The 12,643-nt window shown below is 30.6% G+C and overlaps 1 protein-coding gene across 1 annotated transcript; it reads right to left on the bottom strand.

The window, feature by feature from the left end:
* Positions 1-5,601: 5,601 nt before the first annotated feature.
* On the bottom strand, positions 5,602-9,372 carry LOC110426522 (adenylylsulfatase HINT1-like). The gene is made up of 3 exons (XM_021441759.2): positions 9,158-9,372; positions 8,921-8,978; positions 5,602-5,986 (listed from the first exon to the last, which is right to left on the bottom strand). Exons 1-3 carry the CDS (start codon positions 9,370-9,372, stop codon positions 5,891-5,893), a joined length of 369 nt encoding a protein of 122 aa, XP_021297434.1. The 3' UTR covers positions 5,602-5,890.
* Positions 9,373-12,643: the final 3,271 nt, after the last annotated feature.

Consider the following 12,643-nt stretch of genomic DNA (forward strand, 5'->3'; position numbering starts at 1 on the left):
CTTGACCAGGGTTCAAATGTTGCGCTAATGTAGAACAAGCTGAGGAAAAGAGATCTATGATAGAAATTTAGAACAAAAATCAGACAGAAGTAATTAAGGAAAACTAGAGGAAATAGGTAGAGAAATAAAAGACTTAGGGAGAAAACAAGAAAGAATACTAGAGGATGAAAATCACAATACTCAATATCTTAAGATCTCAAATATTCATCCTCCAAAACCTAATAAAAAATAAATAACATAGATTTTTGAGAACCTCTTAAAAAAAACAGCAACTTTTTCTAAAAAACAAAATTCAAAAAAAAAAAAAAGAGCTTAAAAGAAAAGCTCCAAGTAGTAGCTTTCTCTTCTCTTCTTTTAAAAACACACTAGCTTTTTAGAAAATACCCCTCTCTCAATCAATCTCCCTCTCCTCTTCGTCCCTTTGCAAATCACCCTTCTCCAACACAAAATTACGATCTCCCTCTCCTTTATCTCTCTCTACATAGACTAATAGAAAAAAAAAATAGAAGACTTAACAATAGAACAAAAAAATCTAAAATTTTTTTGTTCTTACCAAAATTAAAAGAAAAGAAGACCCAAAATTTAAAGCTGCATTTAGGTATTATTTAAAGGTTCTCTCTTCTTCACCAAAAAATCCAATACTATTAGAGTTATTCCGTTTTGGATTTCTTTATGGATTTCTTTGAATTTTAATATCTAAAATCATATAAAATTTCAAAGCAGATTTGTTCCGCTTTGGTTTATTAAGTGATTGAAGATGGTATGAATGGCCATTATGGTAATTTTAATCAAATTATAGTTTATATAATTTATTTTTCCAAATGGCTTACCAAACAATTTTAGCTTAATTTTAAAAGCTATTATTTTTTATAAGAGCTTCACAAAGCTAAAAAAAAAACTAGACGAAACAATCTCTAAATCAAAAACCCTAATAAAACACAAAATATCAAAATAACCCTAAAATCCCAAATACTTGAAAAAAAAAAAATATTAATCAAAATAAAAAAAAACTTGAACAATCTAAAATAGCCTACATATATGTAAAGATTACTATCAAACGTGTAAAATATAAAATAAAGTCCTACATAACTTAATTCCTCAATGAGAAGATTTCCATCCTCCACCATTCTCCCTTGGTTAGAGATAACTCAACCTCAAGTTTTGAAAACAAGAAGCAAAACAAATTTCCAGCAAGATCCATTAATAGCAGTGTCAAACCTGATTTTCACTAGGGGCACTAACATCTTCAACAAAGCAACTTGCACCTCATTTTTCAGCACACTTGGAATGATGAAGTAAATAGAAGAACTATCATCAATAAAAGTGATCTTAATCTCAATAATTGGAAGGATAAAATCAATAGATGAAGGATCTTCACCACACATCACTTGAAGTGTTCAGTTGCTTAGATAGCCACATATTTAATTGCAAAACTTAGAGTCAGCATTCCCATTTTCCACAATTTCAACTTTAAGCAAATCATGTTGCATTAACTCATCAGTATCTACCCCATGCATCAATCTCTTAATTGTTTTTCAACATTATTGTTCTTTTTGGCCTCAAAAATAAAGGATGCGTTTACCACTATAACATCTTTAGCATGGTTTTCCTCAACCTTCATTTTTATTTCTCAAACACATTGGAGGAACATACTTGAGATAACAAACTTGAAAGACAATCAAGGAATAATTTTCCCAATTGAAAACATACTTCTCCAAATTGATCCTTCACTTCCATTTTTATTAATCATACATGTGTTGTAATCTCCAATTTTCAAGTAGTTTCCTACTTTAAAGTTTATAATCTTTGAAATCGCAGTATTCATATTCCTAAAAGACTAGGATGAATATTCTCAAAGCCATATCCAACTCTGAAAGCAATCAACTGATCTTGTAAGTGAAAAGCAACTACACAAATATCATACTCCAAACTCTTAAATTTTCTCAAAGTAATCTTTTTAACCTCAAAATAAAGATTTCATAATCTGGCCACTTAAATTTTACCTTTAGAGGATGGGTCTTGCTAAATGAACCTCAAATTCCAATCCTGAAGCCAAAATCAGCAGATCAAGAGGATTTGCAATAAAACATTTGCTGACATGGATTGACACATAAATGCTGACATGGCAAGTAATGTGTCAAATGACATCAGCAAACTAGGATCGCAGTCGGAGCATGGGTGTGCAAAGCATGGTATCTGCAACTAGGGCTGTGCAAAATCAATCGAACCGAACCAATTTAAGTTCGATTTTCGCAATTTGATTAGATCAGTATTCGATGACATTGGTTAATTAATTTCAGTTAGAACAGTATTATTGGTTCGGTCTTTGATTTGGAATTTTCCCAACCAAAGTAACCAAATTAACCGAAGTCCATATTACTTATATAATGAGGGATACTTTGGGGCTTTCATTGCTTAGGGAATTAATTCCCTAATCCCCGTAGGCTCGATTCTGCTGATAGCCAAAAATCCATCCCTCCTTCCCCTTTAGCACTCCCTTCCTGTAGCTCACCCTCACCGTCACCATGCCCTCACCATTGCCTCAGGCCTACATCTCTGACTAGTCAACAACTAGCAACTCCCCATCCTCTTCCCCTTTATTTTTGTAAAATTTTTTGTTCAAGTTTGGTTTTCGGAAACCAAACAAAATTCACCATAGTTCGATGTTTGATTCTTCAATTACTAAACGTACTTTGATTCAATTTCGATTTCTCATAAGATCAATTCAGGTTTTCTAGTTTTGGGATTTCCAACACTGATTTCACTTAACTAATCGATTGCACAGCCACACTTATTATCGTTGATGGCAAACCTAGTGAAGTTATCTAGTCATTAAAAAAAAAAATAACCATATTTAGATCTGTGGCTATCTAGTAGTGAGAGAAAGACACAACCACCATAGTTTGCGTAGTTGGTGCAGATTCAATTTGTTTCGATTTTTCGGTTTGGTTTGATTTTGCACAACCCTACTAGTAAGGCTTGCAACTTGGACTGATAGGTGATTAGACAACTAGACAACAACAGACAAATTTTCTATCTGTACATTTTATTTTAACAAACTTAGGTGGATCTTTTTTGGCAGATCTAAAGGATAAGCTTATAGAAAAAACTCTTCTAAGCTCTGCTACCAAATTGACATAGAACAAGTAGGGGAAAAGAGATATATAATAGAAATTTAGAGAGAAAATCAAAGATAAACAAAAGCAATTAGGGAAAAACAGAGGAAACAGGTAGAGAAATATAAAACTCGGGGGACAACTAGAAAGGATAACTGCAAAAGACAATCACTATCTTCAATATCTCCAAATCTGATATATTTATAACTTAACCAAACCTGAAATAACATAAGTATTTATTATTAACCAAAACCCAAATAAAACGCAAAACATCGCATTACCTTGGCCATTCCATTCCAAGTCTCTTCCAAATGGAGGCACATTTCTATGGTTTGATTCAAATTTTGGTAGGGAATGACCATTCTGGTCAAAAGGTCTATCCAGACTAGAGTTGTCCCCACCAAGTTTTGCAAAAGATGCTTTCTAGAGTGCTTTATTGCTAAGCAGGCTCCTCTTGTGGAAGAGCATTTCTACTACAGAATCAGAATGGGTTTGGTTCTCAAACTATTTTAATTTAAGCAGGAAGTTAGTTTTAACTTCTAGACAAAAGCTAGAAATCATAACTTCTCCAAAAAGTACCAATGTATAGCAATAAATATTTAATGATTTTCTTTTTACATTTTCATTTTACTTTTCAATGATTCATAAAATTATAAGAAATATAATGTCTACACTTATCTTTTTTAATCTAGCTTAAATTTTTTATTTGATTTTATTTAATTTGTTAAAATGGTAGAAATAAATTTTATTCTATATCCAATTAACAAATACGTTTCTTTATTTTATTTATTTCTTTCACTTTAAAACATATGATTTGGTTTAATAACGTTAAATCTTTATTTTATTTATTTATCCAAAAATAAGCAAAAATTCTATCAATTAGTTTTCTATATCCTACCGTCTACATTATAAATTCGACAAACTCTGGTTTTAATTGTCTTTGCAGCACTTTTTAAACAACTTTACTCATAGCAGAACTTCCTACAAAAGTTCCAACCAGGCCAAACAAGCTCTAAGGGTTGCGTTTGCTATATGGGATTCAACTCACATTCCTTGCATTTTAATTCAGAGTAAGGACATTCCAATGTTTAGTATAAAATATACCCATTAGAATGTCCGTACCTTGACCAAAGGGAATGCAAGGGCAATCACATTCCCATGACCTAGTGGCAAAGTTTCATTCCCTCCATGACCAATTGGGAGAGCATTCCGATAAGTATATTTCATAGCAAACATGGGAATGTCCTTCCTCCCAATTAAAATGCAAGGAATGTGAGTCACATAAGATAGGGAAATAATAATTCACTTGCTATTTTAAATCTAATCCAATGATTTAAGAACATTATTTTCTTATTTCCTAAATATCAAATGGAGTTAAAGACAAGAAAAAGAGTAACACAAGAAGACATACAAAAAGCCTAGTACATAAAATAATAATTGATGTTACAGCCATATTTATACTATCCTATTCTTGCATCAATGGTAGAGAAATGTAAAAAAATTTCATCACTCAATTTGTATTTTTACTTTACACTAATTTAATCAAATCTAATGATTCGCTTTATAATTTTTTTTGCTGTCCGAACTAAGTTTGGTGTTATTTGAATCTTACTAGTTAATTTATATTTTTTAATTTTTAAATAATTAGTATTCAAATATTATGTTATTTTTGTCATCTATTATTTAATATTTATTATAAAAAAATTCAGGTCGAGTTGAAAAGTTTAACCAGACAAAGTACAAACAAGGACAACATTTATGGGACAAAGGGAGTATTGCATCATTAGTCGCATTTTTTGTATAGATACTAAATTAATTCATTGGGGATATTTTTGAGCCTCACAACCATTTTTGTTTTTCAAATAATCATTGATTAAAATTTTTTAAAAAATCCCTTAAAAGCTTTGAATTGAGAATTTTTCAAATACATATTTATTATAATCTGATTTAATAAATATCTAAAATAATTCAAGTCAACGTTGAAAAGCTTTAACAAAATAAAAAGAAAACCTAGGACAATATCTATGAGGCGAAGGGAGTAGTGAATCATTAGTCACATTTTTTTTGTATAGATACTAAATTAACTCATTTGGATACTTTTAAGCCTTATGTTTTCTCAGGTAGTCTTCCTACAAGTGTTTCAATGATTGCAATGACTTGTTGATGAGCTTGTTAGTTCTAACCTCAATGACATGCTACTACTTTGCTCAAGGGAACTTTGTTCATAGGGAAGGTTATCCATTTTCCTACTTTTCGGCTTATCAAAGACGAGTGCCATTTGCAATTTAACTCTCCAAAGTTAAGTTCTTTCAACTAGGGTGAATGATGGAGGATTGCTTTAAGGTCTTATTAGGGTTTTTCTTCTTTAACTAAGGATATATTTGGAAATTTGACTTTTAAGTTAAGGATTTACGTCTTGTATCTATTAGTACTCGAAAATTGCGAACTAACGTTTTCCTCCCTATTGATTCTCTTCATTCCTCTCCCCTACTATCCTATTTAGGATCTACCCCATAATACTCTCTTTATCATCAAAATTCCTCTACTTCCTTCCATTTCCCAATTAATCTTCAATCAAATTTTTATTTTCTCTTTCCCTGGGAAAGTGAAAGACACAAACCAAATCAAATTAACAAATATTGATATAGTATTGGGTTAGTATAGTCTGAATTTTCTCCAATTCATGCAGAACCATAACAGTAATTTCCTCCATGCTAGAGGGAATAAATGCCCAGTGTTCAATTAGATGTGAAGAAAAACAAAACCGAACCTACTTATACCTCAGACAATCCAGTTAGGCCATCCTTTGATTTTGGAATAATTAAAATGTGTGTAGGAGCCTGGGGAGATATGTCCCTAAAAGCTAAGACCTACATACAAAAGAAAAGGCAAATAAACATGATGTTAGTGTAATGAATGTCTAATAAACTTAAATACAACGGAAAAGATTCAACATATCAAACAAAACAAAACAAACAGTGAAAGCATTTACAAGAACCTACTCCCAAATAAAGATAGAGAAGACATAGTAATTCACACACACAAATGATAGGATCGATGCATTGATCATAAAATTCAAGAAAATAATAAATAAAATAAAATAACCTTCACAAATAGAAAAGAAATTAAGCCATCAAAAAAATGGAACTTTCAACTGCAGATTATGTTGTCGATGCATAAACATAGTTTATGGCTTTTCATGCTTCCCTTAAGTAAAGACATTTGAAATTTTAATTCTCACATTGAACTCAATGGTAATCATCTATCAAATATCAGTTTAAGATAACAAAAAGGAATAAGTATCTCATCTTTGATTGTTACTTATTAACCTGCTCAGACTGCCAAAAGGCCAACCCTATCTGACTGAAAGTTATGAAAAAAGGCAAAGACCCAAACCCAACCCTAAATCAAACTGATTATTATTTGCTGGCAAAGTAAAATGAGACAAAAGTTGATCCAAATTTGGAAGACCCACCTAAATCCCAACCCCATCCAACATTGACCTCCAAAGTTCATAAGCCAAACCCAAAAATGGCTCAAAAAACAAAAAAGTAAAACAACTTAAACTCAGCCAACTTGTCCAATTGCTACCAAACTTATAACAATAAACTGAAAGAAAAAACAGGAAAAAAAAAAAGGAGAGAGAACATATGAACAATTCAATGAAGATAAAATTAATTTGATAGCTCCAAATGAAGCAGTTCATCAATCTATCACTATGCTACGTTATCTTTTAAAGGTTCAGTACCATAATAAATTGTCAATGGCCTTCTTATCCAAGTCCTTATAGAATTTAATTCCAATTCAATATTGCAACGTGTACCAAAGATCTTAAGTGATACACTAGAATCTTCCAAATTTCATCTAAACATAATCAACAAAAAAAGTTGAGAAACCAAACATGAAAAATTGCTTAAATGCATACACCGAATACTGAGAAGCTAAAATAGCATATACTATCATCAAAAATAGCATTTAAGGAAAAAGAAACCTTAAAACCATATTTCTTTTGTTACCAATAAAATGAGATCTTTTAATAGAAAGCCCTTTGTTTCTTAATGAAACAAACTAAGAGGCCAAATAAAGGCGCTAATCTAAATGTGTGAGAAAGATGAAGATTGAAGGTCAAGAAGCAGACCAAATGAAGAAAAAGGTGCAAGATATATGGTAGAGCAAAAAGCCACAACCATCACAAGAGGAAGAAAAGGTACATCAATATTAAATATAACATAAAATATCAATGAAGGAGAGAGAAATAGAGAAAGTTGGTCATTTTTATGGAGATTAAAGTGTTTTGAGTAATAAGATAAATGGCAGATTAGAAAATCTTCACCAATATGATAGTTTAAAGCTTTTGGCCAGTGAAAGGAAAAGTCATTGCTAATTAATGATTTTTTATTTCTCAACTGTTTATCAAAGTTGAGAAACCAAAAATGTGTCATGTACCAGAGGGCAGTGATGTTGACTGCATTTTTTCCAGTTTTTTTTTTCTTCCAACAGTTAATAAACATTTTTTTTTCTTGGTCATAAAAGATAAAATTTGAAGGAAAAAAAATGGAAAAGTTGCAGTCAACACAACTGCACTCTGGTACATGGCACATGCTGTTTCAATGGTAGCTATTTAAACCTTGTAAATTGGCAAATAGTGATGTAGAACAAGAGAGGGAAAGAGAGAGAAACAGAGAACAGAGACTAAACATAGCAAATCAAGAACAAATCACAGGCACCTAAGGAAAAATCTCATTTCATAAAATCTCGATAGTCCAAAAGCTATTAGAAACTAAAACAACATTGATATTTCTGAAATACTTCCTAAACCCCAATACTTGGTAGATAAATAAAAACACAGATAAATATACAATAACTGAAATATTATAAAATTTATGTATAAATCGATAATATAAATTCCTAATTATATAATTAATCCATGTGAATCTTCTAACCCCATCAATAGGCCTCTAACTAAGCTAAAGTCTTGAGCCATTTGGACATATATTACTGAAACAACAACTGCATAAACAACTCATTGGGAGAATGAAAGAAAACAAAAATATCCCCTCAAGCAAAAAAATTGTTCTAATCAGTTTGTTACATTTTTCCATATGCTTTTTGATTTCCAAAGTCATAAAAAGAAAAATCATAATTGATTAAAATTGAGCAAATGACTAAAGTGCAATAACAATTCTAACATGATTACTATAAACTAAAGTAAAATCATGCACATTATTATCCAAATAGAAATTACAATTTAAATTTTTAATGCTTCAAAAATGTTATTTGTTATTAAATCCTATCACACTTTTGCTTTTTGCTTCTAGCATCACCGCGACAGAACTTATATTCATAAATTGCTAGTAAAACAAACGAAAAACCTCTAATGTGTCTTTCTAAGTTAGATGGTGCTATCTTACAGGTTTGACATGCATTATTTCAGGCCAAAAAAGGGCCTACTTGCCAAAATGCACTAGTTCCAGGGATATGCCCGGCTTAAAAGTGCAGGGATTGTCTGCATTTTACCCTTTAGAAGATAAACATTGAGTAGAGCTCAATAGTTGTGATTGTGCATCGTTACATGCAGCTTAATTGACTTGAAAATAGAACAAGACAAATTTTCAGGTCGCTATTTGGGCGAGAGAGTTTGTTCTAAAGATTCTACAAAGTTTAGGTACTGACTAGCCATTGGCAAGCATCTTCTGATGCAAAAACAAAAAGAAAAAAAAAGGGTTTATATCCCATCAAGCTCCCAGTTTAAAGAAAGAAAGTTGGCCATGATTTCTAAAAGTCCTTTTCAGCATACAACTAACCTTATCATCTTCATATACCACCTTAGATGGGATTTCCTTGTTGATGATTTTGTCAAATCTGAAAAAACAAGAAAATTAGGCAATCTAGTTCTCTATTCCAGTATTACTATGTTCTTAATCTCAAGAAAAAAAAAAAAGAGTTTGCACAGAAGAAACATATATTTAAAATGATTAAAAGAATTAAAAGGAAAACAAAGAAATTGATTAGGAGAAGAAGAAAGAGAAACGTGGGATTACATGGTAGGAGAATCGGAGGGAACAGCTGCGAGGGCAGCTTCTTTCTCCGAAGCCATGAGGGAAGATTCCAAATGCAAATCAGTAAAATGAGAGCTCAAAACTAACAGTCGGCTCTTGTGTGTTTCAGCACTCATCACTAACCCTACTTTCTTCCTTGCTCTATTCTTTTGAACTTGTGCCCCCCTCTCTAGTCCAATGAGACTTCTCCACGTCATCCTTCACCACTTTCTTCCCGATCCCCCGTTTTGGGCATTCTGCACCACAGGTCGTGGGGTCTGACTTGCTTGACTTAAATGTCAAGCTAAAATATTATCAGTCCCTAAGTTTTAATTAAATTTTAAGTAAGTTAATTAATTTTTAAAGTAAATACTTTATCTAAAATATAAATATTTTTTATAAAAAATATGAAAAATTAGAATATTATTTTTTTACTAATTTAAAAAATTATTATTATATAATTTTTTAAAAAAAACTCAAAAAGCATCAATCAGTGCTCCCAACTCATCTTTGTGCTTTCTTAATTTTTTTTAAATTAATAAAAATTATATAATAATAAATTTTAAAATTAATAAAAAATAAAAATTTTTTTTTTTATAACATTATCAAATTAATGAAAATACTAATGATTGATTAATGAAAATACTAGTGATTGATTAATGACTAAACTTATGTGCCTAATGAAAGATTATTTTAAAATGAAATGTTGATTTCGAAAACTAATAAATTCGTTTGAAATTTTTATTAAAACTTAAAAAGTTGTAGCATTTTACGTTATATTTTAAATAGAGTCATTATGGTTTGGGAACTTAAAGTCCAAGTTTATAGCATATTGGTTAGAGTAGTTATTTACCGAATAGGATAAAATAACTATTATATGGTTTGATTTATAAAATAAAATTGTTATTTTATTTTATTTTTTAAAATATTAATAATTTAAAATTTTTTAAAATTTTAATAAACTTTTTATTTTATTTTATTTTATTAATATTTTAGAGAGAGAAAGAAAGAGGTAGATGAGGTAAAAGGAGAAAAAGAGAGAAAAATTAAGGCTTTTATATGCTAAGGTTAGTTTTTAACATATTAGAGATAAACCCGTGCATTCCACACGATTAGTAGTAAATTGTTTTAGTAGTTGTATTTATAACTTTTTTTTATTTTAAAAATTTTTAGTGGGTAAGGAATGGTGAAAGCTTCTGCAATTAAAATCACATACAAATCATCAAGTGTAACGCAAAAATCTAAGGCAATATGATTATCATTTGTAATTTTATATTCGTTGTTAGCTTAGTCACAAAAGCTTGCAATATTCGGTTTTGGCAGAGCTTTACAAAATATAGACCTGTTTCACCTTTGGTTAAGGTTGAATTTGATTAAATTTTGATGTCATGTTGTTACAAAATATATGCAATATAGTTAACCAAGTTTGTTAATACACTATTAGCACTTTTAAGCATATACAAAAATAAAGTGATAATGTGCAAGTAAACATCCAACCTTGAAACAAAGAGATGAGGTATTCTAACATGTAGTTGGCGAATAGACTTCAATGTCTTTTTTCAATAGCAAATTCACCAAAAGTTTCAACTTCAACCATGTTTCTATGAAGGGGTTAGTTTAGAGTGTCCCTTGTTTTGAAACAAAAGAACATAAGTTTTGTGTACATTTCAATTAAAGCATAATGGAAGATGCAATGATGTAAACTAAACTTGGCTTTATATTTTTTGGTGAGTGACTCTTCTCCTTAGCTAGTATCAAGTTGTTTTTGAGGTGTGCTTTTTGGGAAACGTTCTCTGGCCACCTTCGTGATGTCTGGTGATGGCAGAAGTTGTTCCTTCAATTGCTGAATTATTGATGGGGGTGTTAATGATCTAGAGATGATGTTAGAAGTTGGAGTGGTGGGTTGTTGATGTGCTATCTCTTCACAATCAAACATTTTATAGTTTGCAATTCTTGTTTTGATTCCTCTTAATGTGAAACCATTTATAAACTTATTTGGTTGATCAAAGCTTTAACAGGTCCAAGCAATGTCATGCAATGACTAGTGTTGACAATTGTGAGTTTTGCGATAATCGCTTCCACCAACTTCTTTGCTGACCTACCAAATGTGACCAATCCCATATGAGCAACATCATCTTTCAAAAGGAGTTGTATGGAGCTTCTGAAAAAAATGAAAGTCTACAAATGTAAATTTTCGACTCAAGGATACAACGTTGAGTTTATGAAATGCAATGTTTAATCATTTTGTAGATAATAGTAAGATAGATAATATATGGAGAATAACTATTATTGAAACTACTCACGTTCTGCACTCAAGCATATGAAGTGATTGTAAGATTCAGCTTAAAGAGATGACAGACAAAGGTATAAAAATGAAATAGAAACGAAAAGGTTATGAAATTATAATGATATACCTATAAGGTGATTATTATGATCAGTACAATAGTAACAACACATAATATAAAAGACTGGATAAGTTTCTAAAGCTATTGTAACATCAAAAAAAGATTTTGACATGTTTAGATATAATATTTTATTCATAGTGATCTCATATATTTAATAAAAATAAAATATAGACCAGTCACTTAAAAAAAGCAGTTTCTAGCAAGATATTGACCTAATCAAAAGTAGCAAAGAGTTGTGAGCAAGGTGATACATGTAAGGGTGTCATCAGTTAAGAAATATGAGAATGAAATTGGTTACATAATACCATAAAAAAAAAAACCTAATCTTCAAAGCAAGCGTTCATTTTCAAATTGTCGTTCATAAACGATTGTTTCTCAAATGAACATCTTCAATTCATATCCAATAGTAGTAATCTAATGTTGCAGAAATAAATGTCTCACCAAAGAAGATTCCTACATGTCTTAATTAGCTTAGAGAAACAAATGTGATAATTCTAATAGTAACAAATATATTTATATTGAGATGAAAATTATATCTTTCTTCACATTAAAGTAGCTTATCATCTAAATTTATAGGTTTATAAAGTCAATTAATTTCTCATGATGGACAACTTTATGTGGATAAACAGGATATTTGACCCCCCCTAATGATGTAAATTAGAATATACTATTATACAATATTATGTTCTCTTTAAACTTAGTTCTTGTGTTATTTGTGTTGCCACTAAACAAATGATCTAGGAAGGCAAACGCTTGTCTAAAAAGAGGTATTTTGACTATGCCTTTTTAACAATAAAGATTGAAAGTTGGATGTCTACTTTGCTTTGATATATCAGCCTTCTTTTCATATTTACATGTGAACGGAGCAAAAAGGACATGTGTAATTTGATCCTATGAAATAAAAAGCTGTGGAGCAATGTCTAGACATATTGTTAGTTAGAATTGTAGTATTTTGTGAAAAGTAGCAACTAGAGGTAGTTAAAGAAGAAGACGTGGAGTTGAATTTTCCTTTTTCAGAAAAAGTTTTTCCTGAGCCCACGACAGAAGTAATCCTAATAGTCTCAACCGAAATTGTTTGCATTCT

The sequence above is a fragment of the Theobroma umbraticum genome, unplaced genomic scaffold, assembly GCF_002168275.2.
Source record: "Theobroma umbraticum cultivar Fairchild unplaced genomic scaffold, ASM216827v3 scaffold_89.0, whole genome shotgun sequence".
NCBI lineage: Eukaryota > Viridiplantae > Streptophyta > Magnoliopsida > Malvales > Malvaceae > Theobroma > Theobroma umbraticum.

Bases quoted from the DNA above. Each gene is read 5' to 3' on its own strand.
- LOC110426522 (XM_021441759.2), bottom strand. From the start codon at position 9,372: ATGACGTGGAGAAGTCTCATTGGACTAGAGAGGGGGGCACAAGTTCAA. The intron at 8,979-9,157 runs GTAATCCCACGT...TTGTTTTTTCAG, and splicing joins CCCTCCGATTCTCCTACCAT to ATTTGACAAAATCATCAACA. The intron at 5,987-8,920 runs GTTAGTTGTATG...TTTTGTATGTAG, and splicing joins TGGTATATGAAGATGATAAG to GTCTTAGCTTTTAGGGACAT.